The 24,161-nt window shown below is 34.8% G+C and overlaps 1 protein-coding gene across 2 annotated transcripts in view; it reads left to right on the top strand.

The window, feature by feature from the left end:
• Window positions 1-1,719: 1,719 nt before the first annotated feature.
• LOC123556657 (uncharacterized) overlaps window positions 1,720-24,161 on the top strand; it is a 34,868-nt gene continuing 12,426 nt past the window's right edge. Inside the window, exons 1-8 of one of the 2 annotated variants that reach the window (XM_045347551.2) lie at window positions 1,721-1,971; window positions 2,438-2,526; window positions 13,015-13,367; window positions 13,756-15,733; window positions 16,734-17,012; window positions 17,278-17,553; window positions 18,885-18,942; window positions 22,655-22,741. In XM_045347551.2, coding sequence (XP_045203486.2) covers window positions 2,508-2,526; window positions 13,015-13,367; window positions 13,756-15,733; window positions 16,734-17,012; window positions 17,278-17,553; window positions 18,885-18,942; window positions 22,655-22,741 — 3,050 coding nt within the window. In that variant the 5' untranslated portion in view covers window positions 1,721-1,971; window positions 2,438-2,507. Of the gene's footprint in view, window positions 1,972-2,437; window positions 2,527-13,014; window positions 13,368-13,755; window positions 15,734-16,733; window positions 17,013-17,277; window positions 17,554-18,884; window positions 18,943-22,654; window positions 22,742-24,161 lie in introns of both variants that reach the window. The other variant, XM_045347562.2, reaches the window with a different exon arrangement.

The raw sequence follows: 24,161 nt of genomic DNA, 5'->3' as shown, positions 1-24,161 counted from the left end.
ACGGAAGTGATAGATAATCAGACTACAGTTTGCATATATTTTGTCGCAGTATCTTTTAACGTGGGTTAGAATAGTAGTTTGATATGAAGTTATACGATTAAATGAATTAATAGTGGTACATGTATAAGAAGTTTAATTATCTATGAAAAGAGCTTAATGTGATTGTATATGTAGTTAAGGAATCCAACATAAACTTGCATCATCTATGCGAACTTATACAATACAAATACAAAATTCAGGGATGTGATTAGTGAGCAAATCCTGTTCATTGGAGGTTTTAGTACTATAAAGTTCTTTATGTAAAACGAAAATATACTGTAGGCGTTAAACGATGATGACATCATATACCACCTAGTATGCCGGAGCAAGACATAGAGAAAACATCTGATGATTCCTTTTAGGGATATCTTCGTGGAAGCATACACTTACTGGATTTATCAATTTTAATAGAAGAATCGACACTATTTACTAGTTTACGTTATGCATTATAAACAGCATTCTCAAGATTGCACCATCTAACTGATTTTTTTCTATTGTTTTTGCGTTCTGACCACAGTGTCGGGGCATTGACCTGATCTGACACACTCATTCAGATAACAAAGAGTATATATATTTAATTATGCTATTTGACTATAGAGGTGATAGATAATCAGACTATTTCTATTATGTAACAGAACATACTAGTACTGCGCCATTAAACAGAATTTGCCCACTTAATATATCGTTTTTTAGCCATTTTCTGACATTTATGGATATTTTTCATTTTATTCATAATTTATTCCACCTTCGTTTTCATAAAAAAGAAAGTACTCTACAACCAAAACCTAGGTTTCGAACCCACAGCGATGAGGTGTACATCAATTAAAGTCAGTGATTTTAACCGGTCTCTGTTGAAAGTCTTATTCCAGCCAACTAAACCATATCTATAACCTTCATTTCACAGATTTCTAATTCATTTCTGACTGTTACCATTTTTCCCATCGGTTTTAAAACGGAATGGTATCTCCGCCAAAACATTTTGCTCCCCCACGCCACCCCCAACACAAGCCTTATATATATTTTTTGTCTTATTTTAAGGTCTGAAAATTGTAATGAACATTCATATTCTTTATTCTTAATAGTAGTATGTCTTGAAATATTAAACAAATTCCAGAATAATTGTAAAAGTATGCGGAAAGAAACGATGTGTTAATTATAAACAGAATTATCAATTCATTCATGTTTAAAAATATAGTTCACGACGATATTAAAATACTGTAGCAAGGCTATGACGAGTGTATTTCTGGGGACATCTGGCCAATATTCGACCTTTGTTGTTTTGATGTGTTTAACAACATGCTTTAATGGTTTGGTATGAACTGAAGGCATTCCTTAACATTTTATCTTACAAACATAAAACTAATCGTTACAAAAATCAGGTTCATATTCTAATATGCTGTTGTCGGACCTATTTGTCGATATTCCAACCACTTAACGATAATGTCGTTCAGATGCGTCGTAATTAATCACGCAGGCCTTCGGCTTTTGTGATTATTTTGCTACGCATCTGAACTCAAAGCCGTGTATTATTTACCAAAAAACATGCAAAACTAAAATCTATTTCCTAACTTGAAAACTTTAATGAATGTGTAAATATTTTTGGTGGTGATACCCTCCCATACACAAGTTGCTCTTGACCTTGAACATTGAAAATGACTTTCAATATTCAGTACTTTGCATATAAGTATTATGTTCAATTATATGTGATTTGCACACCGGAAACGAATAATTATGATTTTAAGACATCAGTTTTAGTACAATGTCACTTAACAAACAATAACGCAAATGTAAGAAATATGTGTCAGGAAGTTAATACTATATTTCTTAACTTAAATACTGACAGACTACATGTCATGGAAATACATGAGAATTAGTTGTTTTTACTAATGTTTACACTGATAATCAAAAAGCGTTTGTGACGCTTTACTCGAGGTAAGCTGTCTTAATTATAAATATCTATATAATTGTACATATATTTCTACGTTGCAGCATTGGTAAAGACAGTGGAAATTTTTTGTTGCTGCGGGGCGCCGGATTCGATTCCCGACGCGGGCATCTTGTTTTTCTTCTTGATTTGGCATTTTTAAGATTCAAACTTCAGTTTGTCAGGAAAATCATTTTTAGGTAATATATGGAAGGCATTGCCATTAAATCTTGTCAGGAGAGTGTTTTGGTATTACGTTTACTATTCGTCAAGTCAAACTTATAGGCTGTTTTATGAATAATGTGGGGATTGCAATAAATTGTTTTGTACGAGGTATTTTGCTGATTTCAGACATTCATATGAAATACTCTCTTATTTGCCGCAACATTTTCTTGCAAGTATATTGTAAGGTTTCAAATTAATGTTTATATCTTTGTCAAACATTACTAATATAGTGCTTATATTGTTTTGCAGAACGTCAAAGTACTGGCAAAAGTGAAATATCATTTGGTGGACAATTTATGTTATTTTGAAACATTAAGAGATGGCGACATTTGAAAATGGTGAGTCATGTCATATATTTCAGATTATGTGAATATTTATTTATAAAAACATTTCATTTCTTCCATAAATAAGCTTCTACATATGTGCTTTATATGTAAGAATCTAAATAATTCTGGATATTTGTGCGTATCATATCTTTACTGCAAACCATTTAAATTTTTAAGCCTCAAAATTGACACTTTTTATCTGACACCTAATGTTCATAGCCAGGGGCAATAAAATGTCAATACAGAAACAACCTGCTCGAGTGATTTCCACTGTTAATGAAGAAAATTTATTTTTTTGAGAAATATGACACAACAAACATAGGGATGGCTGCCAGTCTTATGTTTTAGCTTTCTTAATAATATAATCTGGGCATTTAGTAGCTTTATGCCTAATTAGTTGATCTTTCTTTCAGCTCAGTATTTAAAACGGAAATGAAATATGAGTGTACATGTTATCGTTGTTTAGTTAGAGAGAGAGAGAGAGAGAGAGAGAGAGAGAGAGAGACAGGAAATACATTATCTATACACTACGGAAACGTAAATTGACCTCCTTTATACATATTCAATATTTATTCAATATTTTGTGATTCTGGCGATATAACCTCTATTCGTGCATTATTTTATGAAACAGATCATTTAACTACGCGTTTTTTATATGTCTGCCCTGATGATTATGATATGAAACCGGTAGGTAGACAGAAATACAGATAGAGGAAACCCATTGGATGTTTTTCTTTTATATATATATACTTTTATTGAAAGAAGTACTCTACTTTTTAAAATTTTTAAACGTACAGTAAACCTTTTTATGAAAGAAGTACTCTACTTTTTAAAATTTTTAAACGTACAGTAAACCTTTTTATGAAATGTCGACTAAATCTTTCAGGACCTGACGGGTGTTCGTTCATTTAACGGACATTTTAAGGAACTGGTGTCAATGCACGAGTTAAATGATCTGTTTCATAAAATAATGCACGAATAGAGGTTATATCGCTAGAATCACAAAATATTGAATTAGGAAAAGAACAGAACAGAACAGAACAGGTATAGAATTATAGACTTGTACGAGGAACATGGTCTCAACACATAAATACAAGTATATAATATCACGTACGTGAAATACATACAATAAACAGAGAGAAAAATAATCGAAAAGTAGTTGGATAGTTACAAATACAGCACCTAGGTACAACAGTTTTTATATAGGAGGTTAAACAGTTAAACAACATTATTGATTATGGAGAGCTTCTTTTACAAACAATTATAGTTTCACGAGTGTGTCTTTATCAGTTGATCTTAACAAGTTTTAATACTTGTAAACGGATGGACGGATGGAGAATAAGTTACATATGTGTTTTCTTCTAATATCAGTATATGCAGGACAAAGACATAAGAAGTGATATTCATCTTTTATATCAACATTATTGGAAATTAAACAATATCTCTCTTCACGTGGTATTTTATTTCTACTAAATCTTCCAGTTCGATTCTAAGCGGATATAGATAATCTAATTCTACAACAATAAAACCGCAGATATTTAGGTAAAATGTCTAAGTAACGTTTATAACGAAATGCGTTTTTTGAATTTTATAGAGGGTTAAAACAGTACTATTTTCAAGAGTCCCCCGACAATCACCTTTATCTTCAACAAAAATAATGCATCGTATAAGCTTTACGTACATGAATATATTCAGTATCGAACCAGTCAGCATTATCGAAAACAGAATTTGCATCGAACATTACTTTATCTTTATGCCGATAAATTTTACCAACTAAAGTATCTGCAACATTGCGCATTACGACAGTAAAATTATTCAGAGTGTCATTGATCGACTGCCTGTTATTGTTATCAATATTACTGACAATATTATTTAACTACGGTAATCCAGTATTTTTGAACGAAAGCGGTCTCGCAATTGTTCCACTTGAATTTTACTTCTGATTTATTTTCGTTAACAGATGTAGAATGGTTACAACACAAAGAGAAATGCAATGGTGCATGGTCACTCCATTCATTAAACAGACTTATAATAAATTTATTAGTTCAAAATTATTTTCAATAGTAAGTAGATAGTCAATAACAGAACAACCGTTATGTTACAAATATGTAAACTTATTGGTATCACCAATACGACTAGACTTACAAAGTCTGTTGAGATCAAGTTATCTGTAACAGTTTATTCTTTCTTCATACTGACACTGATATTTTCTAAGAAAACCATTTTCTCTCTAGGCTCATCTCAACTAAAAAATAGACTTACAAAGTCTGTTGAGATCAAGTTATCTGTAACAGTTTATTCTTTCTTCATACTGACACTGATATTTGCTAAGAAAACCATTTTCTCTCTAGACTCATCTCAACTAAAATAGACTTACAAAGTCTGTTGAGATCAAGTTATCTGTAACAGTTTATTCTTTCTTCATACTGACACTGATATTTTCTAAGAAAACCATTTTCTCTCAGAAAGTGCTATCAAAGAGGATTGATTTTATGGCCAAGTGCTTAACATTTATGACTCTAACGACTGATGCCAGTCTACAATACGACCGTTAACAATACGAATAGACGAGAATTTACACAGGTCTAGTAATTTTATCCCATGACTATTGTGAACATGGTCAACAAAGGCCCTACTAGAAATGCAGTCTGGTACATATTCTATATCGTTAATAAAAGTATTCAGCCGATCACGAACAATAAAATCTTGTTTCTCACCAACCCTACTGTTCAAGTCGCCAACGACAAATACAGAACTTAAATTATTATATCTAATATATCAGCTTCCAAAATATCAAACAATGCGAATACCGATTCCTAAAGTGGTCTCATTAGATACAATGCTATGCTTGCCCACTATAATTTACGGATGCGTTTCTATGCTGAATATTCTCGGTAAGAGTCTTTGTACAATCTATGCCCACTGATATTTTAAGGTTTAGTATTAAATTTGCCGGTAGAGTTTGCATATAAAATACAAGATGTCAATGTTCACCTTAATAACATATTTCACAAAATTTCGCATGGAGATCTCATGCCCGCAGTTTGCCCATGACCATTCCACGCCAAGGTCGATAGTCCACTCCCTGCGTGCTCCTACTCCCGCTGGGGCTCGCCATTGATGTACAGGGTATCATATACGATCCATGCACGCTTACCCTGACGTTTCGCCTCTTATTGATTGTGACTTGCGATAAACCACATTATCTCTCAGGTTGTTCCGCTCTTTTTCTAGCTCGGCGATTCTACTGCCGACCAAGCCAATCTCAACGTCTGTACTCTCTACTCGATCTTCAACTCTTAATACTCGCTCCTCAACCTTTTTAGTACTATCATCAAGCGCAACCCAAATTGACTTATGCTCCTTCTCCAATTCGGTCACCTTCCGTTCTAAGTTTTCAATTGCCCTTTATTTCTTCATCAACACCAGTAAGACGATCACTAATGGACTTCATACATGATAACAGGTCTCTATTAGTAGGCTCATTGCCAGACTGCTCACTGCTAGATTCTGCCATATTTGCTGGATAACAGGTCTCTATTAGTAGGCTCATTGCCAGACTGCTCACTGCTAGATTCTGCCATATTTGCTGGAACGCCGGGCAACTTACAAGAATACAAATCTTTATTCTCATTAGTTTTGTCACTATCATATACTACTGCATCCACCCTTTTTCACCATTATTCAGCATTATTAATCGTTAATACATGTTTTATCTTATCTATAACTGATAAACCCAACTGAAAAACGCCTCAGAAAACTTTTAAATCTTTTTTTTTTATTCTTTCACTGCCCGATTTAAAAAGCGACCATTACCGCGCCGTGTCACGTGATCAATCAAGAGCAAGAAAGAGAGATAACACTTTCCCTGGTCTTAAACCAGCAGCAAAATTAAAATACTCAGAGTAAGATGAACCTGATTTCATACATGACTTTACTTTAAAATACAAGCCTCGTTCAATTCGCAATAGCGTTCCACAAATTCTAAAAAACACGTCATTACGTCCATAAATACCACATATAAACTTTCTTTTCATTTAAGTGTTTTTGTACTGAGGACATAAGTATAAATATTACATCCACAGTTGAACGATCTTCGGTTCACTTCTCTGGATAAAATCCAGAATCTACAATAATGTTGAATAATCGCATAGATGCATTGCTACGTCTGCACTTTCAAAAAATATTCGTTTGTTATATTATCATTGCCGACAGCCTTTCTTCGCTTCAGTGATTTTACAACTTTGAAAATTTCATCGACAGTAAAAGCCAGTAAGTTCCGGGCATTGGTTATTTTGCGCATTGAAATCATTACAGTATCAAACAATATTCCGCCTCATCGTTCTTAAATCTGGACATTTTGGAACTCAACCTTGAAAAATATTTCCAGAAAGCATTTAGACCAATATTATTACCTTTGATAGGCTTTTTCTTTAAACTTTATAAAAAAGTATTCCAAAAAATATTTCGGCCGCCTTTTCTTTAATTTTTCGATTTCCTTCATGCAATACTTGGGTTTCCTTTTACGCCCTAAAGAGTTATAGCTAGTTTCGCCAGACATACATAACGCCCACTTTTCTATGATTTAAACAAATTAAACAAAAATAGCGCATCCTCATTAACTTTACGTGCACGAATACATTCTATAACGAACCAGTCAGCATTATCGAAAACAGTACTTGCATCGAACATTACTTTATTTTTATGCCAATCATTTTTACCAAACGAAGGATCTACAACATTGCGTATCATATGCAGCAGAAAAGTTATTCAGAACGTCATTGACCGAATGCCTGTTTTTGTTATCAGTATTACTTATCATGATAATCCAGCAATTATTCCTGAACGAAAGCGGTTTCGCAATTTTTCGTTCCACTTGAATTTTATTTCTGATTTATTTTCAGTAACAGGTGTACACTGGATACAACACAAACTTAAACGGACTTATATTAAATCTTTTGATTAGATAAAAATTATTTTCAGCAGTGATTAGATAGTCAACAACAGAAGAACCGTCATGTGACAAACAAGAGGGCCATGATGGCCTTATATCGCTCACCTGAGTTTAATTGCTTGCTTGAAACAATTTCTTTACTAAAGCTTCAGAAAAAAAAAACTAGGTGGGAAGGTCATGGTAAAGATTGTTCAAGATAAGTACTGAAATCTGATAAAAAATTATACAAATCTTTTTGCTGTAGCTTCAAAAACAAGAAAGTAGGTCAGTAGGTCAGGGCTAAGAAGATTAAAGATGAGTATTGAAATATATTTCGTAAGCTACAGACGTGGTCCAAATTTCTATGCTGATATGATCGGTGTGCCAAACTGTACATGTCATCTAAATTTCAAGGTTGTATCTTAAATAACAAGAAAGTAGGTCAGAGAAGTGACTCCTAATTACTTGGGGTAATATACAAGTGACCACCGGGCTTGGGCCTGTTTCACCCAAGGGGCTTAATTTGAACAATCTTGTTGGAGACCCACTGGACAATTCTGCATACCAAATAAGATTTTAACTTTCAAACAAGAATATTTTTTTTTTAAGTCTATGTTCAACTTGGGGGCCCCCGGGTCTAGGGCCTCTTTTCACCTCAGGGGTATAGTTTGAACAATTATGGTAGAGGATCATTAGGCAATACAACATACCAAATATCAAAAGCCTAGGCCTTGCAGTTTCCTTGGCAGGCCTTGTTAAGTCTATGTAAAACTTGGTACCCCTAGGACGAGGCCACTTTCCACCCAAGGGACATAAGGCAATGCTGCTTACCAAATATCAAAGACCTAGGTCTTGTGGTTTCAGACAAGAAAATTTTTAAAGTTTTTTTCATATATCTGGCTATGTAATACTTTGGACCCCTGGGGAGGGGCCTCTTTTCATCCCAGGGTTTTAATTTGAATAATTTTGGTAAGGACTATAAGGCAATGATACATACCAAATATCAAAGGCCTAGGTCTTGTGGTTTCAGACAAGAAGATTTTTATTTTTTTTCTATATAAGTCTATATAAAATTGGGACCCCCGGGGTGGGGCCTCTTTTCATCCCAGGGTAGTAATCTGAACAATCCTTGTAGAGGACCACCAGGCAATGCTACTTACCTAATATCAAAGCCCTATGTCTTGTGGTTTAAGACAAGAAGATTTTTTTCCTATACATGTCGTTGTAAAACTCGAGACCCCTGGGGCGGGGCCTCTTTTCATCCCAGATGTATAATTTGAACAATCTTGATAGAGGCCCACTAGATTATGTCAATTCGTAACATCAAAGCCCTATGCCCTGTGGTTTTTGACAAGAAAATTTTCATTTTTTCCCTATATAAGTCAATATAGACCATGTGACCCCCGGGCGGGGCCATATGTGTCCCCCTAGGGAGATACTTTGAGCAATATTGGTAGAGGACCACTTGATGATGTTACATACCAAATATAAAGGCCCTAGGTCAAGTGGTTTTGGCCAAGAAGATTATCAAAATGCTTCCCTATATAAATTTGATTAAAGCATGTGACGCCCCTGGGCGGGGCCAAATTTGACCCTATGGGGATAATTTAAATAAACATGGAAGAGAACCATTAGATGTTGCCACTTGCCAAATATCAAAACCCTAGCTACTTTGGTTTTGGAAAAGAAGATTTTCATGGCAACCAGAGTTCTATATGGAATTTATTTCTTTGATTAATTTTCAATAAGGGTCACCCAAGGAACATTCCTGTAAAGTTTCATCAAAAATGAACTGGTTGTTTAGGTTGGAAGGTGTTGACGGACAACGGACGCCGGACAACGACTGACCACAAAGGCTCAGGTGAGCTTATAAGTAAATTGATTCGTATCGCCAATACGGCCGTTAACAATACGAATAAAACCATTTTTTTCTCATTGACTGAATTGTATTCAGTCAGGTCATCTCTCAGGTTGTTCCATTCTTTTTTGTAGCCCGGCAATTCTGCTGGCGACCAAGCCAATCTCAACGCCTGTACTGTCTGCTCGACCTTCGACTCTGAATACCCGATATTCAGCCTTTATAGTTCGATCGTCAAGCGCAACCCAGATTGACTAAAGCTCCTTCTCGAATTTGATCATCTTTCGTTCGAAGTTTTCAATTGCCCCTAATTCCTTCTCAATACCTAATGGACACTTCATAAATGATAACAGGTCTCTATTAGACATTTGCGAATTAAGTCTACGTGGACTGTGAACACCTAAGACGATCGATTTTTCAAGGGGACTGTCTCAACATGATAATTTTAATTTATGTTTGGTAGGAAAACATTCCAATTATGATGGTAAGGTCTGGCCTATTATGTCACCGAACAGGATAAGATTTGGATTTGTCTTTCCATCCGTCTATTCACCAGAGAAATGTTTTGTTATACATATCGCAAAAAGTAATTATCTAGCGTCATAACACTTTCCTGAAATGTTCTTTAATACTATAAGTTGCGCATCTGCGTCAAAGTTGAATAGATGAGCTAGTCTGATCGCAATGTATCCGTATTCCATTGCTGTCGTCCGACTTGAAAAAATCTAATCTGGGTCACCTGGGATCAAAATGTAGGTCAGTAGGTAAATCAATGTGAAAACTGTGGGAAACGTAATAGCTTGCGTCTCTATTCCTTTGTTGTTATTATACGCCCAAGGGGACGTGTGTCCGTCTGTCCGTCTGTCCGTTAGCAATTTCGTGTCGACTCCGCTCTGTAACTCGTGAACCCCTTAAAGGATTTTAAACAAATTTAACAAAAGTTCTCCACATCAAGACGACGTGCAGAGCGCCTGTATCAGGTGGCTCACTTTAAGGTCAAGGTCACCTTTAGGTATCAAGGTCATATGACTTTGTTTCGTGTCGTGTCAGCTCTGTAACTCTTGGTAACTCTTGATCTGTTTGAGAGATTTTAAAGGAACATTGCACAAATGTCCACCACACTTAGAGGTGAGGTCAAAGATCATATAACTTTGTTTCGAGTTCTATGTGTAACTCTTAAAGTGCTTGAAGAATTTTAAAGAAACTTGGCACAAATGTTCACCACATTACGTGCAGAGAGCATGGCTCGCTTTAACACTTTTGGCGGTATGTGTAGAATAACTTCTCTCTGATGGACAGAAACAAGGAACAAGAGCTGTCCGTAAGACAGCGCGCTCGACTTTTCTCAGTGCTTGACTCTGAATTAGAGCTTTACCAGTAAATATTCCAAGTAAAAAAGGGACATAACTCTGTCAAAATTCAAATCAGAGTAATTGGGATTGTTTCTCTGCGTGTAGACTTTGATAGTAAAAGAGTATCTTAAGTTTCAAGTCAAAAGCTTTAATAGTAACAGAGATATTTGACTTTATCCAAAATTTTAACAAAAAATTCTAAGTAAAAAGGGGGCATAATTCTGGCAAAATTCAAATCAGCGTTATGGGGATTGTTTCCCCTGGTGTAGACTTCGATAGTAAATAACTACTTTAAGTTTCAAGTCAATTGCTTTGATAGTAACAGAGATATTTGATTTTATCAAAAACTTAAAACCAAAAATTCTAAGTTTAAAAAGGGGCATAATTCTATCAAAATTTAAACCAGAGTTATGGGGATTTTTTCTCCTGGTGTAGACTTTAATAGTTAATAAGTATTATATATTTCAAGTCAATAGCTTTGATAATAACAGAGATATTTTTTATTTTATCAAAAACTTTAACCAACGGCGACGCCGACGCCGGAGCGAGTGCAATAGCTCTACTTTTTCTTCAAAAAGTCGAGGTAAAAACAGGTACATCCGAATTTATATCACCTACCGCATAGTGATGATATAATAACCTTAACCCTATTGCCGTTTTTTTTATACCACCCATAATATAATCAAATTATGTTGAGACGCTCCCCTTGAAAAATCTATCGTCTTAGGTGTCCACAGTCCACGTTGACTTAATTCGCAAATGACTATTAGTAGGCTTACTGTAAGATTCTTCCATATTTGTTAGAACGCAGGGCATCACACAAGGATTCAGATAGTCAAAAGCTGTTTTCTCATCAATGTTGTCACTATCGTCATATAATACTGCATTAGTCTTACTAAAATACCAATTACAATTACATTATCGTCCTGTAAAACACTCGATTAAGAATCCTCTGACGGGTCTCTTTGTTAGGTAATTTTGCAACTGCTTACATTCCGTTATCACAACTGTTTCTGTCCTTTTGCTTACTTCCATCCTTTTTCACCAGTTTCTAGAATGATAAATCATTAATGCATGTTGTTACTTATCTCTAAATGCTAAATCTAACTTCAGAAAACTTTATAAATTGACATCTTCTCAGTGTATTTATTTCAAAACGCGGCCATTACCGCGTCATGTCACGTGATGTTAACGTACCAAGAAGACGGAGAGCTTACCACTACAGTACACTACCGTGCAACTGTTTAAATATATGGGTTCTTTAACTCAATTTTAAATATCGGGATACAAATTTCGCGAGAAATAACGAAAACGACCGAAAATGTTGGCGAAGTGCCAGACCAATGCTAACGGACAATACCGTGCTTTGATTTATAACATCGTGATGGTAAACGAATAAATACTCTTACAATATGTTTTATTAAATGTATAGAATTGTAGTTATTTATGTAGTTATTTAAAGTTTATAATTGCCACTAAAGAATAAAATGATTATTGAAGAATTATGTTTTCTGTGTCATATTTCATTCAAGTAAATCTTTTTATCATTTACTTTAGTAAAGATGACTTATTTTCACAGTGTTTATGTCTTTATTCAAAACGTGATAACTTCATTTCTGTACAAATAAATTTGGACTCTGTCAATATCTTGCTTCAATTATCTCTTCTTCGTTTCTAAGATAACTCATGTTTTCGCTATCCCGCGATCTGTATACAATACATTATAGAAATATAGCACCGAAATGTTATCTAACTTCTTATTTAGATACAATTTGATCGCTTACCGCTAGTATGTTGAAACAACGACGGAAGTTGCAAATGAACCGCGAATCACGTTTAACTTAATACTTATATTATGATGAACGAATATTTCAAAATATGAAACTGTGTGCATAAAACGAAAGTCCTCGGCGCCTTAGTTCGCCATTGTGGGAGAAGCGTTGGCTAAATTCAGCGTTTATCGCGACTAACATAAGCATAACATAATAACTGCGTCTATTCATGTTTTGTAGCAGCAGTGAAACACTTCCCAACATTTTGAAACGAGCATGTTTGAAAGTGTATCTATAGAAAAAGGAAACGTGTATTTTTTTTGTTCAGGTTGCATGCTTTGCAAATAAAGTGTATTTCTATCCTTATTTGTTTACTTTTTGACATTACAACTAAGCTTCTAGATAAATGTATCATTACTTCAGTTGAAGTATATATCCGGTTATTAAAAATATAATAATCCTTTTGACACTAGCAACAACGTCCGACGAATCTAACTGTTATGTAAATATTTTACAGAGATAAATGAAACGAAAATTCTCATACATCCTGTTTTTATTCAAATAACATTTTTGTTTCTGTTGAAGTGCCGGACGCATTTAAGTACGATCCATTGAAGTTATATTTATACAAAAAGGCGATTCGAAAGGGGAAAGAGAAGGACAGAAGGTTGCGAATCAATATAATAGGAAACTATGCACAGGGCAAAACATCTTTGGCCAGACGATTAGCTGGGCTGACATGTGATGGAGTTACGTCAACAAATGGCATTGAAATCAATAGATTTCAATGTAAAAATTCTAATGATGGAAGACTTGAAGCCGTGACGGATGACGGTGAATACTTTATTGGCCGTATGGCATTAGTAGCCAATTCAATGCAAAGCGTTGCCCCAAAGAAATTGAATGAAGGAGGGAAGGATGTCAGTCAGTCTAAAGAGGTATGTATTTGCATTACATGTGTGAAGTAATTAAAACATTTCCCTGCCATGTTGTTGAAGTTACTAACTTCAAGTGACATATCCCATTCCACTATGATAGTGTCTTTCCAGAACCGAAACTGAGAATGATAATAATGATTGTAATTATAATAATAGAAATAAAAAGGAAATAGTAATCATAATAATAATAATAAACGGAATAAAGATAGTGATAATAATCATACAAATCATAAAACATAATTTTTATAACGATGATGATGCTAATGTAAATTAGCAACATAATAAATCATTACTTATATATTATGGATTAATAACAAAGTTACAATTTCTGTCCGTTAAAAATGTCAGCGACACAAAAAATATAAATAGTTTTGATATTTAACTGCAGACATTGACAAGAATCACAGAATCTCCGGAGAAACCTAAATTGTCGAAAGAATCAATAGAAAAGAAGCAGTTTGCGATATCGTCTGAAGAATTTAAGACATTTTCTACAAAATTAGATATGACCTGCAAGGAGACAGAAATATACTTTGACATTTGGGACTTCGGAGGACAGTATACGTTTTACGCTACACATACATTGTTTCACAGCAAAAAGGCTTTGTATCTTCTCGTGTTTGATCTATCAACGCCGCTAAATACTAGAGTCAACGACGAAGAACATCCGTCAGGAAATAGCAATAAAACTCTGGAGTATTTTGCGAAGTTTTGGATTGAGTCGATTCATTCTTTTGTTGGCCCAGAACCACCAGTAATACTTGTTGGAACACACAGGGACAAATTGCCCGGAAATAAGCAAGAACAAGATAAAACCTCAGATCTCTACTTTGAGCAGGTCAGACATATATTTGACAAAACGGATATGATATACCATATTCTTGCTGAAGATTTTGCTGTTGATAACAATGATCCGCGAGATACTGAAACAGGCAGACTTTTACACTATCTTCTAGGAAAGGGCCAAGAACTGTCGAACACTGATGAAATTCCAGCTAGATGGATACCACTTGAAAAGGCTTTACTAAATAAGAAACAACAAAGAATCATCAAGTATGAAGATGTCTTGAGAATCGATTCAGAAAATGAATTTCCCCTCAACGATAATGAGGAAGTTAAACTGTTTTTACAATATCAACATGAAAAGGGACTGCTATTCTATTTTGACGAGGAACCCATTTCAGAATATGTTGTTGTGGAACCAAGGTACTTGATAGATGCCTTCAAATGTATAGTTACTCCAGAAAGATTCCGGCTGAAACAACCGTCTCTTCGAGCTCTATGGAATGAACTAAGAATGGAGGCGAAGCTCAGCAACGAACTGTTAAACGCAGTTTGGACAAAAAGCCCGGATCGGTTTATAGAGAATAAGACAGTTCTACTCGAATTCCTGAAGAAACACTGTATAATTTCTCCAGTAGTTGAATTCGACGAAAAAAGTGGAGAATACAAAGAGCATGAATGGTATATCATTCCAAGTTTACTCCAAGATACCATTACCGAAAGCGATATGAGAGATTTTATAATGGGAAAGTCACAAACGCAGATACGCTACATAATGATGTTCGAGAAGTCAACGATTGTACCAGTCTTGTTTCACAGATTATTGTGTGCAGCTCTTGGAAGATGGCCAGTTTTAAATCTTGGAAGCAATAAGCTCCTTTTTAAAAATATGGGCATATTCAAGCTAGAAGGGAGCTATGCTGGAGTTGCAGAAATGACATTTTCACATATAGAATTGCGGACAATAAGCCTGTCTAATTGTCCGATGAAAGCGGATGTTTCAGAAAGTTTCAGACGCTATGTTGGATCTGTCGTACAACATGAGTTCAGGAAATTGAATTACCAAATGGATAAAGTACGAAAGCCTTTTATACAACAATACAGATGCAATCACGAAATTCACGGACTGTCCGGAAGTCACACAGTCTTTAACTTAGATCGTCTAGACGAAAAAGGGTGTATATTCTGTCCAGACAACTTTTCTCATCAATACTGTAGTCAAAAGGAAGCCAAAGCTGAATGGTTTATAGACGAGTCATCAAATACAGTATTCCCGGATAAAATACTAACCGAAAAACAGCTGAGTCAGTTAGCGGGTTTGGCAATCGGAAAAAATTGGCAGTTATTAGGAATAGAGTTAGGTGTAACACAAGTAGAAATCGATCACATCGAAGAGGAAAATTCTAGTATTGCTTTGCGTGTGTACAAAATGCTACATAAATGGAAAGCTAGGTCAGCCAGCAAAGCTACCCTGAATGTTTTGGCACAAAAAATGAAATATTGTAAAGCTGTTAATATTGACTGGGATGAAGTTCGAAATATTAAAGACGAACTCGATGGAACACGAAAGGGCGATCGAATAGGTAATCATTTACATTTAATACATTTCCAGTTGGCATTATATATCATTCCCAAGTCAACCAGTATATAAATGTAGCATAGAAAAGTGTTTTTATTTGCTAATAAATTCGCACACTCTTAAACTAAAATAACACCCCCCCCCCCAAAAAAAAAAAAAAAAAAAAAAAAAAAAAAAAAACATGACAAAAGATAATACCTTGAATGCTACCTTGAATGCTGTTATTCAAATAGTTGTTTTTCTTCTTTATTTCACAAAGACTCGATAAGGATTAATCATATATGTTTAGGCATTTACACATGCGTATGCGCTAGAATATCAAATGTGACCTCGAAATGAAAAAAATATAGCTAAAATCTAACAGTACTAGTAATCTTTATTGCCTTTGTTACTCTGTGGTAGACACATCACTCGATGTGGGGGGCATCGTGTAATTGAGTGTGATCAGGGTCCAGTTGATCGAAACTTTATCTGGTTGTTAAACTAACCGCCAATTAAATTTGATTAAAAAATATTAACGTTGTCAGGAAACACTAGTATGATCCTATTACTGCAAATGTTTTAGCGTTCACAATTCTTAACTCCTATATTTGTTTTTCTAACTCTTCTAAAATGTCGAAATATAACCTTAAAAGATAATTTACCGTTAGCTTAATCGCCTGATAAAGTTTAGAACATCTGGGTCCAGAATTACACTATAGTTGTAATTTCTAAACTATTTCAAAAATTGCTGCAAGACAAAGAATGTCTCTGAAATAGAAATTGGGTAGCCTTGGCTCACAATATTGACCAGTACATGATGTAGGAATCCTTTATATAAGGCAATAATTAAAGCAGTTTACTTGCATTCCCTGACAAACAGGCATTTTAAGCAATATAGCAATAAAAGTCATATATGTTAATTGTGTCTTTTCTCTTTGTTATTTCTCGAGTTGGCTGGTGGTCAGTCACTTTTCCAGATGAGTCGTTATTTAAAGAAAACTAATGATGTCTTTTATCTCCAGAATTTAGCCAAACGTTATCGGACCAGGTCCTGGAAGGAAATGGGGACCTATTTCTTGAGTGTGCCATTACGAAACCAGATGCAAAAGTTACCTGGCTTAAGGATGGACTTGAAATCAAGACAACAGCTTGTGTAACAGAGTGTATGAATCACCATGTCCATCAACTTACATTGAAAAATGCTACAGTGAAAGATTCTGGCACATACAAATGTATGTTTAGGAACACATACAAATGTATGTTTAGGGACATCAGCACAGAGTGTTTCGTCAACATTTATGGTATGTACTTATAAATATTCAGATTTATGTTTGGATAAACAGTTAATTGATTTAAAATGGATCTTTATTAAACTGACCCATTTATTTGGTACAGAAGTGTGTTTTGTTTCGTAAAATAACGTATTTTTTAAAATCTTCTAGCAATTTTTCTTACAACAGTTTAGCAGTACCCGTGGCTTTAGTACAATTATGCTATTTTTACAATGTTATGTAGATATCATTACATTCATATGGAAAAAAAGTTATTTCTTAACTTCTTATATAGACAGACAAACACCTGTCGAGTTCAAACAGGAACTTACGGACCAACAAATCGACGACACAAATTGCATTGCAACCTTTAAATGTGAGATTAACAGAAATGCTACAGATGTTCGATGGTTCCACAATGACGATGCCTTATCATCTTCTAACAAATATATAATGACGAACGAAGGACCAATACATACATTAAAAATTAGAAGTGTTGTTGAGGGTGATGAAGGGAAATACTGTGTCGTTGTTGATGGTAGAAGATCTGAAGCTTACCTGTACTTTGAAGGTATAATAAATTATAAATTTGGCGTTATTGCACAATTATTAAACTATATATTCGCAGCATCATAGGACAACCGTATTTATCGTCATAGAAATGTAGTGCTTCGTAAGAATAAAGAAACTGTATGAAACACAATGGTAGTGCAGGTAGCAAGAATTTCTCGGCATAATTATTTATCTGCATTCACAAACTATCAGTAATTGTTTCCGATAATTAATTCCATTAATTCATTCATATACTTATTATTCTGTTTATCCGGTAGTACCAGTTTTGATGTTTGATGATCTAGCAAGATTCTGTGACAAGAGAAATGTTTTATCCATTATCTTAAGGGTTTTAAATAACTTTCCGTGTTTACAGATATAACTAATCAGATAGTACAAAATACTCAAATCAAATTTATTCCATTTACCTTAATTATTTGTTGACAGAACTTTTATCAATTGACAAGTGTTGATTATGCTGTTTACATGTTCGGCAACTTACTGTGTCTACACATTTTACAAATTGTCTTCCATTAGTAAGCTTCTTATATCAAATTTGACGTTTGGACATGTCCAGTACAGACTCATTTTCAATCTGTTAATTACGGTTTTCTGCGTACGTAATTAATGTTTTGACTGACGTGTTATTTTTAAAACTGCTGAACAATACCAAGCTCAATACCCTTAATTACAAATAATTATCTCTGTAACAAAAAGCCTTATACATTAGTAATGAAAGGTGGTACTACTTGAATTGCAAGGAACTGTACATTATGAATATATTCATAATGCACCGACTTTTGCATTTCAAGTAGCACTATCCCTCATTACTAAAGTATATGGCTTTTTGTTACAGAGATGTGGGTAATAGTTTTCTGTTACATATATTTATCACCTGTTTGACGTCGCGGGAGTGTAGTAAAGCCATTATATAAAACTGATAATACACTAATGTAAAAAAAAAAGAATTGACTTCGGCGTCGTTTATAATGGTAGGCGACGTTTGTCAAACTGACTTGTTTATATAGCCAAAGAAGGTTGATTTTGTTATGTTTCGACAGGGAAAGCTAATTAAAAGAATATTACATTTGTGACTTTCCGCATTGAATTTATTAAACTCGTTGAATAAAATTGATAACATGCTCGTTTAATAAATTCAGTATGAAAAGACACTCATGTAATATCCTTTTTATATCTATTTACTTCAGTTATAATGTTATCCAACAAAACGTGCGTCATGTGAACCTTTATATAATTAGTAAAGTCGCTTTTCTAAAAAACTGACAAAACAGAAATTGAGAATATTTTATTTTCATGAAAAGGAGTAGAAAGATGTGTTGTATTTTTCAGACACGGAAGAAGAGAGAGAATTATTTCATCAACATTTGTCAGAGAAACTAAAGAAATGGTATGTACTTCTGTCAGCTTTACTATGAGAACTAAATGAACCAGTAAGTGCTCTTTGATGGAAACTAACGTTTCATAAACGTATCTGTACATTTGATTATCGGACCAATCTTAATAAATCTTGTTATGGCCAATTTGAAGACTTATTTTTCGGACTTTAAGAATGTACACCTTCATGATTAATTTTCAAAATGATAAGATCAGTATAGAGAAAATTGCTATGCAGACACAAGTGATGCCACGTACAAGAAATTTGCACTTGGACTAAGAATATTTGAGGCTGGTGTCAAATTTTGTTTATTCATAGCTCTATGAAGTCAAGTTAATAATCTTGGCGGTATCGGGTTTTCAAAGATTGAATCCGACTTTGAGTCTCCTTTTAGTAAGGGAAAGAATACATAAACACTTGTATACATACGAGGGTATTAGTAACAAAAAAAATCGGAGATAATATATCAGATTATAATCAAGAACATCATTTTAAAGGAGAAATAATAACGTTATTACTTGTCTAATCTTAACCAACGGTCTTATACAAAATTGATACTTATTCATGGCTAGGTTGATAAAGGTTTATTTTATTACCAAAACTAAATAATTCAAAATGTGTTGCAGATATTTCAATAACAGATCACCACATTTAATACAAAAGTCTGCATCAAATACAGGAATTTGAGGGGAGCGGTTGTCTAGTGGTTAAGATGTTGGCCACTTAACCCGGTGGTCGTGGGTTCGACCATGACTTCTCATATGACATAAGTACTGGATTTCGAGAGTGGTTCAAATAAGCTTTAGGCTCTCATCACAATCGAGCTGAAGTGAATTAGTATAAACCAAAGCAATTTGATTTTCAAACGCAATTTGTTTACGCAATTTATACTGAAGAATCGTATTATATGGGGGGATTGTCCGCCCGTCATTTGGTTGGCAATTTAGTTCCGACACACTAACTGAAGAATAACCCTAACCTAATTGAATGTGAGGTAAATGGGTCAATTTTCAACATAACAAAAAGTATTAGCACCGAAAAAGTTTCAGCTTAAGAGCACCTAAACCTATGATCCTTAAATATTTTATGTACACTACACACAGTAGTAGCTGATCCATTTTGCTTTTAGGTCATTGGGTGAAAGGTCAAAGTTACAGTAACTGTTAGTTCAAAAACAATTTCGGCTAAATGTCTTGAGAATGCATTCATCTTCGATCCTAAAACTTGGCAAACATGTTGCAAATGGGAAGAGATTGACTCCTATTGGTGTTGACTCTACTTAAAGGTTAAGGTCACGGTGACATTAAACATGGACAACACATAATTTTGAGATTTCCTAGTCAGAGGTTATGGTCATGGCCAGATGGATGTGTTACGTGACGGCGCTTAGCGTCTGTCTGTTTGTTTGTTTATCTGATTGTGTCCGCTTGATAAAATAATAATGATTTTCTCTATGATCCTCAAACTTGGTAGAGGTATTCTTCGTTGGCAGTGGTTGACGCATTTGGCACGAACACACCAAATAGCTGAGCATTAATTCATATACAACGGGCACAAAGGATATAACTGATTATGTTTGTCACATAATTTAAGAAAATTGAAACTGACAGCTGACTGCTCGATGGTGAACGAAAATCAAAATAAATTCGATGTTTTTATTATGGTTTATTCAACAGCAAAACAATTTTTCAACTTGCTTCGTCGGCCTTCGGCTACTTGTGGGACAAAAGCTGATAACGCTACCGGACATTGTATTATACTTAACCGGATTATAATGGCGGCTTGTATCGTCGTATCACGGCATGACAGGACATAATTTTCTGCGGATTTTAAATCTGCGGTCTTATTGTCTCCCGCAGAAAACGCAGAAATAAAGTTCCCGTTTATAGGGTAAAACTGACAAGCTGCAGAACACACCAGGACCAAATATAAATGGATTTTAGTTACATTTTCATAAAGAACACTGTCAGTATTAAAAAAGGAAACATATTGCTTTTCAGTCAAACAAAAACTTTGTCCATCCAATAAGGTAAGTAGGGCGAGCGCAGGTCTACGGATTGCGAAGTTGTAAGTTTTGTCCCCAGACCAGGAATGTTATCCGGAACGATTTGATATAAGACACGTTGTTTCAAATTATATATACTCTACCTCTGATTTATTTGTAGAAGTTAGCAGTTTCACTGGTACAAAACACTGGTTAACTGTGCGGTGTTACATAACTAAATTGCTATTAAATACAAATGGTTGAATAAAATCTAAAGCAGACCACAGGATCCCAACTTCACGTACTATGTAACAACACCCTTATGTTTTGTGTCTTAAGTCAAATACTTTTACATGCGACACAAACTGCTATGCCTTATATTTATATTTTTGACAATCAATGGCCATTAATCTGATCTGACTGAAGAAATCTGGGACAAAATCTTAGATGCACAACTTTACATGCTAAATAATATTCACATGCTGTTTTATGACCCTGGTCAAATACTTTTTAGGTACGTGTAAAACAAGCTTTTTGCCCTTTATGCATATTATATATAAGTCAAGGGCCATAACTCTTGAATGGTTAAGTGACATCTAACAAAATTCAAGGCGCACAACTTCACATTCTGAAAAGTTTTCCTGTAATGTTTATAAGACTGGCTCAAATATCTTTTTGAGATACATGCGACAAAATCTAAGGCCCTTCATATATTTTATGTCAAGGGCCATAACTCTAGTCTGCTGTGGGAGATCCAAATTAAAGGCCCTGATGCAGAACTTCCCTTGCTCAATAACAATCATTTACTGGAATACAAAAAGACCTTGACATGCTTTAAATAATTTTCAGGTGATTTCAAGGACTAAGAATTCTTTTTGTCAGATTTTTATCATACTATGATTGAAAATACATGTTAGAAACATAATGATATTGTGTACAAAAGGAGGAAGATGTTTTCCTCTTTCGTCATTTGTTATTTTGGAGTTCAAACATCACAATATGTGAATAGCATATAACTTATTTACCATAAAGAGCAATAACAACCCCCCCACCAAACAAAACCTGAAACAATCACACTGGTTTATATGGCAGTTGTTGACGGGTCTATAACGGCGTAGTGGGCCTCTTGCACAATAATAAATGATTGCATGAATTTCATTGGGTGAAATGCCTGTAAAACAGATCCATATAAATATGCTGAAAATATGACAATAGAAACTACAATGATGGAAATTAAGCAGCCCACCCGCTTAGCCCAATATGGACAGCGAAGATGTTCAAATCGCAAGGTCGTGTGTTCAATCCCGGACGGGGGCATATGTTCTCCGTGACGATTTGATAAAAGAGATTGTGTCTGATATCATTCGTTCTCCTCCTCTGATTTATGTGGAGAATTTGGCAGTTACTTCCGGAGAGCATGTTTGTACTGGTACAGAATCCAGGAACACTGGTTAGGTTATTTTCCCGACGTTATATAACTGAAATTCTGTTGAAAAACGGCGTTTAACCCAAAACAAACAAAAAGGTTATGCGTGTTCTCATGTCGTTATTTAACACTCTAGTGATCTAAACAAACTTTCTTTAAAATTATTTTATTTCAAAGTTTAATACATTTTCTAACTGCATACCGTTTCCCTACTGCCTATTCTGTAAAATTACAGTCATTTGCTATATTTTTAAAAAGAGATACAAAATATGTATTTCCTCCAAAAATGAAACAAACATCTTTTAACATTAAAGGGCAGACATGGAAAAAGCTGGATACATATATGGAGCTCAAAAAGAGAGCTTTCCAGATATTACAAGTGAAAATATGACAAAAGAGAGGTAAGAGGTTTTGCCAGAGAAACTGAAATAGAGGTATGTGGTCCTGTTAACGTTGCTCTGTGAAATAAATGATTCATGTCCGCTCCTACATAACGCTTAAGATTGTAAATAGTGTTTAAGAAATATGTCTGTACATTTAACTGTTAGACGCTTTTTATGATAAACACAATAACTGTCGAACATGAACGTTGATCCTGTCCAGAAAGAAACTATTATTTAAGCATATAATATGAACATGGCATCCCTTTACACTAAGTATAATTTGTAGACCTGGTTATGAACGTGAACATAATCAGAATAAATACCGCTCATGTAAACATAAAGTACGCTAAATGTTTCTATAAAGAGTAAATTAATGATTAAGTTATTGGCAAACGGTTAGAGCTAATGACTATAGTACCTATCTGCGAACAAATGAATGTTGTTTACAGGTTAGGGTTATACGCTGCCAAGTATATCCATATAAGCCGAGAGCGAAGCTCGACCCCGGCATGAATTTTGGAGACAGCAGGTATCTGTATCCGATTTCCAAAAAGCCGGATTTTTTGTGTCGATTTTTTCTTGCCAACTACCCTTTACTTCCATATTTTCTGAATTTCGACAATTTTATACGAAATCCATATATTAATGACTACTCTAGTGTGTATTTTAGTATTTAATGAATAAATCATAAAGGGACACCAGAACTGTATGTGGTCACCATGGTACAAAAACTTTCAGAAGGCGAGATAAAGTGTAACGTTTACGGAAAAGTGTTTATTACAGTTATCGTCTTTGCTAAAAATAACTCGACAGTCAGAATCCTCGACTCAAGTAAAAATGATGCACAGAGAGAGAATTTTTTCATTAACGTTTGTCAGAGAAACGGAAACCGCCTCGATAGCCTAGTGATAGAACGTCCTCTTCGTGTGCGGGAGGTCGTAGGTTCGATCCCCGGTCGCGTCATATAAAAGACGTGAAAAATGTTACCAGTAGCTCCCTTGCTTGGCACCCAGCAATAAAAGGGAAACTGGCTTCTCTTCTGTCATACCCTCGTGGCGATAGATTCCATCAGGAAGGAGGTGTCGAGAGTGATTAGTATAAGTTGTAGAACTTGCTTCACAATCGACCTAAAATAAATTAGTATAAACTAGAGAAACGGAAACAATATGTACGTTTTTGCGCTTTACTTTTTGCCATGATGGTAACTCGGGTTGTTTTTAAACATATCTGTATATTTTATTATTGGATCATTTTAGTTCGACTATTTAAAGAATAGGTAGAGCTATTGGACTCATCCATGCGTCGGCATCGGCGTCTGCGCCGGCGTCCCGATTTAGTTAAGTTTTTGTATGTATGCTGGTTTCTCAGAATGGATTGAAACTTCACACACTTATTCACTATGCAAACATGACGTATATTGCATAGGTTCCATAACTCT

This window comes from Mercenaria mercenaria, chromosome 15 (assembly GCF_021730395.1).
Source record: "Mercenaria mercenaria strain notata chromosome 15, MADL_Memer_1, whole genome shotgun sequence".
NCBI classification, from domain to species: domain Eukaryota; kingdom Metazoa; phylum Mollusca; class Bivalvia; order Venerida; family Veneridae; genus Mercenaria; species Mercenaria mercenaria.
Note: the sequence above shows the minus strand (reverse complement) of the source record. Positions and strands in the feature narration are given on the sequence as shown.